At 38.2% G+C, this 5,225-nt stretch overlaps 1 protein-coding gene across 1 annotated transcript; it reads right to left on the bottom strand.

Moving 5' to 3' along the window:
• Positions 1 to 387: 387 nt before the first annotated feature.
• On the bottom strand, positions 388 to 1,359 carry LOC125424826 (olfactory receptor 10A7-like). The gene has a single exon (XM_048482255.1). It carries the CDS (start codon positions 1,357 to 1,359, stop codon positions 388 to 390), a length of 972 nt encoding a protein of 323 aa, XP_048338212.1.
• Positions 1,360 to 5,225: the final 3,866 nt, after the last annotated feature.

Raw genomic sequence — 5,225 nt, forward strand, 5'->3', positions numbered from 1 at the left:
TCATATGTCTGCAACTATATTTGCCATCTCCTGAGAACATCTCTTATTTTAAAGATAGGCATAGATGGAAAAAGCGGCCACTGTTTCTAGAGGGTAAGAACTGGACTTCTACTTTAGAAAGAAGAATGGGATTATATCCAATTTCAATAAGTTTCCATGCATCTTATCACTCTACACATCAAAAACTGAAGTCTCCCTAAGAAACCATCCTGCAACTTTGGTGGCTTCTTCCATTCTAAAGATATAGGCTCCATAAGCAACCTCTTGGAAGACTTCAACCTTTATTGGATTCTTGTACTTGTTTGGACTCTGGGGGTTGTATAGCATTTTAAAATATAATATAGCCAATTTAGCATTATACAGCACCAATCAGCCATGATCAATAACCTATGTCCCATGTGAAAGTGTTTTTCGAATTGTTTTGTTCACCATCCTCTTCATTGCCTTACTGATCTCTTTGTTCTTCAGACTGTAGATAATTGGGTTCAACATGGGTGTTATAGCAGTGTACGTCAAAGCCAGCATTTTGTTACTGTCCTGTGAATAAGTGGATTTGGGCTTTAGATAGATCAGGCTGCCACTCCCATAGTACAAAATCACCACCAAGAGGTGTGAAGAGCAAGTGGAGAAGGCTTTCTTACGGCTTTCCACTGTTGCCATCTTTAAGATGCTGGTAACAATCAGAATGTAGGACACAAGGATGAGGGAAAAGGGGGTCAAAATAACTAGGATTGTTGCTGTAAAAAGCTGCATCTCATATGAAGAAGTGTCAATGCAAGAAAGCTTAATGAGGGGTGGAATATCACAGAAAAAATAATTGATTTGATTTGATCCACAAAAGGGCAAGTTAAAAACCCACACTGTCTGAAGCAGAGACACCAAATTGCCAAAGAACCATGAGAGGATTGTCAGCGAAAGGCAGACTTTCTCACTCATGATTATCATGTACATCAGTGGTTTGCATATGGCCACATAACGGTCATAGGCCATAGCTGCCAAGAGGAAGCATTCAGAAGCCCCTAGGAAAAGCAAGAAGAACATTTGGGCAGCACAGCCAGTATAGGAAATTCTGTTGTCCTCCGACAGGAAATTCACCAGCATTTTGGGGAGGGTAACTGAAGAGTAGCAGACATCCAAGAATGAGAGGACCTTGAGAAAAAAATACATTGGTGTGTGAAGAAATGGATCTCCCAGGATCAGAATGAAAATTAGCATATTGCCCACCATTATGACTATGTAAACCAAGAGAAATACAATGAACAATAGCACTTGCAGGTCAGGATGATCGCTTAAACCCAAAACGACAAATTCAGTCACTTCAGTAAAATTGGTTGACCTTGGTAAAATTATTTTCTTCATTTGGAAGGGGAACAAATACCATCAAAGGGCAGTCTTTGTTGACACTTCACTGAATGATGAAATGATGACAATCAATTTAGCAGTTTCCTTTTGATTCTCTAAAGTCCAGTGTTCTTACTATGAAAACAGTCCTGAAAATTAAATTAAATGCACTGTTAATTTAAGAATTTAGGAGTTCTTAAACTGTCTGTGCTTTATTCTCAGCGTTAAGTAAAGCTGCTCAGTATCCACAGTGAATATTTGACCATGCAAAATACTATGCTGGGAAATGGAAGATCTGGATGGATAAAGAGTCATGTGGGATGGATGCTGCAGTGATTAGGGGATTTAAGAGATATCACCTCTTTCCCTTCATGGACCTATAGCAACGCTGGTAAGATCCAACTCACTGAGAAAATGGGCTAGACTTGCATCAAAAGCATGAACATACCTTTTTCATGGGGGAAAAATTCTTGTGTTTAAACTATTTGGGATGGACGTTTTCCACACTGCCCTTACGTAGGAGCAAATATTTCTTGACTCCCTTTTGTAAGTAAATATATCACATATGGCAGCGGCTAGACGAACAGTTTCGATTTATATCCTCCTTTCTGTTCTGTAAAAATACTCGGAGAGGCTTACAAACTTCTTTCCCTTCCTCTCCCCACAACAGACACCTTGGACGTCTTGGGGGGAAACACTGCAGATATCCTCCCCAAGATGTCCTTTTAGTGTCTCATATGTGCTGGGAAGAACTGGGAGAGTTCTGAGAGAACTGTGACTAGCCCAAGGTCACCAAGTAGGTTTTGGGTGTAGAAGAGGGGGAATGAATTCAGCTCACCAGATAAAAGTCCACCACTCAGGTGGAGGAGTGGGGAATCAAGCCCTGTTCCCCAGATTAGAGTCCCCCTGCTCTTAACCACTACACCACACTGGCATACTATATACAAATCTAATATGTATAAAATGAACTTTTAAGGGATTTATGCTCACAGTACTGCTAATGCCTTAGAACATAAATACTCACAGACATTTGTGTACTCATATGATAAATCACACACTGGCTGGTTCTGTAAAGCCTTCATATATACCAATATTTCTTTTCACTAGATGCTTTCTAACCCTGTCCTCCCCTGCCACCAGTTCACCCATTATGAAGAACTCACTGCATATAAACCTGCAGAAATTACACTTAGTTTTTTGAGACTGTGGAATCATTAAAAACCACACGCTTAAAAGTGTTGAGATCTAGTTAATCTGGATAACTTCAATATTTCTATATATTTCTATATCTTAGGGAAGACTCTCTGGCCCTATGTGGATAATGAAATCTGCAATAATTGGTCAGTGACAGCCAAAGGAGAGAGCTCTACAAGCTAAACTGAAAAATGTGATTTGGTAAATTAACCACATTAAATAAATAGGTGAATAGTAAAGCAGCTTCACATGGGATGGAATGTTAACATAAAAAGAGGATTCTGTTGGGTGACACCAGTGAGCCCTCTAGTCTAGCACTCAAACAGAAACCAAATGTGTTGCCCTGCAGGACAACTACGTGTGCATAGAAGCAAAGGACTTCTCCTGATGATGTCTTTTGGCACTGCTATTCAGAAGTTTGCTGCCCAATTCCCCCCCTTTAAACACCAGGGCTAGTAGCTATTGCTGGACCAACATCAGCTGGATGGTTAGTTATTGTATAAGAGTCAGTTAAAGTAGTAATCAGGCTTTCAAGGACTGCAAAATCACACCGGGGGGTGGGGGGGGAGATTTTGAAGGTATTTTTCAAAATCTCTGTCCCTATCTGTGACTCCATGCAAGCCCCCAATTTGTCATCAAACATCTCACAGTAAAGTTGCTATCCTAATCTCCCATGATGATTATGAATGCTGGGGGTTGGGGGAAGAAGACCATTTGAAGTCTAGTTAGGACTCTTCCCATATTCACAGAATTCCCCAAATAAAGGGCGCCCCACAAAAAAAGGGTTGTCATATACTGAGTAAGCTCCAAAGTATGTTGAATATTGAAAAACTCAAAGGGGAAATATTGGAGTTGAAGAAATCAACCTGTTCAAGTCCCTGAGATCCTATAAAATCCTGAACAGGATTATTTTAGGGGTGGCACCATCACTAACATTTTTTTCCACAGGTGAACTTACCATATTTCCAAGTGGTGATTGAAAAAAATCTTTATGACCCGAGGAAACATTTATTACCCTGTTTACAGACCCAAGTATATTTTACCATGCAGTTCCGAAGAATTACACTCCCCTAAACTCATTGAGTTCAGTAAACTTTGAAGGCTGTAATTCTGCTCAGAACTGCACCATCTGTGAATTGTTTGCATCCCAAAGAAATCAGTTGAAGTACAAAAGCTATCTTTTTCAGAGTATCAACTGCTTGCTTTAAAAGAGTTATTTTTATTTAAAGAGAAAATGTCTTAAAATACCTCTAACTATCCTGCCATGCAAACAGTTATAGCAACTGAAGGATTTAAAACAAACAAAATCATTTAAGTATTATACGGATTGAAACTAATTTGCAATATAATAATTGCATGTGAAATGCTGGTTTTAATTTTTTTTTAAAAAATAACAGGGTGTAAAATCTGAATGTGGTACCCTAACTAAAATGATGCTTCCTTTGGACAGAATCATCCGAAGCTAAACATTTTAAAATTGCTTTCCTAAGCACCGGGACATTCTTCAAACTCCACTGAAGTTAACTGGTTTAGACAGTTATAACTCTGCTTGGAATGGCACTGGAAAGTCTCATTGCTATTTAATGGGAAATGTTCCTTCTTTTGAAATCTATGGGATTTGTATAACTTTAACAAATTGACAATTTGAAATTATAAAATGCTAATAGATCTAAGAACATTCATCCACCCTTTGATTACAAATAGATCAATGGAATTAACTTGCCAACATCCTAAACATCCTTATATTATCAGAAAACAATTAGACTTGTTAGTTACATTAGACTTAATGTAGCCAAAGTTGAATATTTGAAACTCACATTAAATATAGTGATATTTTAAATCATTCTTATTAGTTAACTGAAACAGTTTAAATGTATAAGTGTTTAACTTATCAGAAAATAACACGGAAATCTGATATGGCTTAATGGTGACATACGTCTGCATGCTTTTTTCTGTCTCTTTGTCTCTGGATGGATGGATGGATGGATGGATGGATGGATGGATGGATGAATGGATGGATGCAGGGATGGATGCAGGGATGGATGCAGGGATGGATGCATGCAGGGATGGATGCATGCAGGGATGCAGGGATGTATGCAGGGATGTATGCAGGGATGCAGGGTGCAGGGTGCAGGGTGCAGGGATGCAGGGATAGATTTATTCTTGGGATTTGTTCTTGTGTTATATGAAAAGTTTTACTTACCACAAAAATGAGAACAATTCACCACAGGTTCCACGATTCCTAGAAATCTCAAGAAAACAAAATCAAGTATTCAGATGATTTCTTCTGCTATTGAAGTGGAAAAGTAGAATCTAAACACTGCTTTCAACTATAATGCTTTTGATTTCCTTACAATATTTCTGATAGAAAATGGGAATTATAATTCTTCCATTTTACTCCCAGTTCATATATGCCTAGTTTAAAGAATGGGCAGATGAATTTCAGAACTCTATTTTAGAGAACTGCAGACTGTCCCTAAGGAAGAAAAACCTAGAGACTTCTAAGGAACTTCTCACCATTATGTCTACAGTTACATTTCTTTCATGCACATTCCAGTCACAAAGTTTCATGACTGAAGTCATAGTACTATATATATGCTAATTAAGGTTGTTGTTATTGAAGTTATCAAACTCATGTAGCAGAAAGAAAGAAAGAAAGAAAGAAAGAAAGAAAGAAAGAAAGAAAGAAA

This window comes from Sphaerodactylus townsendi, unplaced genomic scaffold, assembly GCF_021028975.2.
Source record: "Sphaerodactylus townsendi isolate TG3544 unplaced genomic scaffold, MPM_Stown_v2.3 scaffold_1140, whole genome shotgun sequence".
Classification (NCBI taxonomy): Eukaryota; Metazoa; Chordata; class Lepidosauria; order Squamata; family Sphaerodactylidae; genus Sphaerodactylus; species Sphaerodactylus townsendi.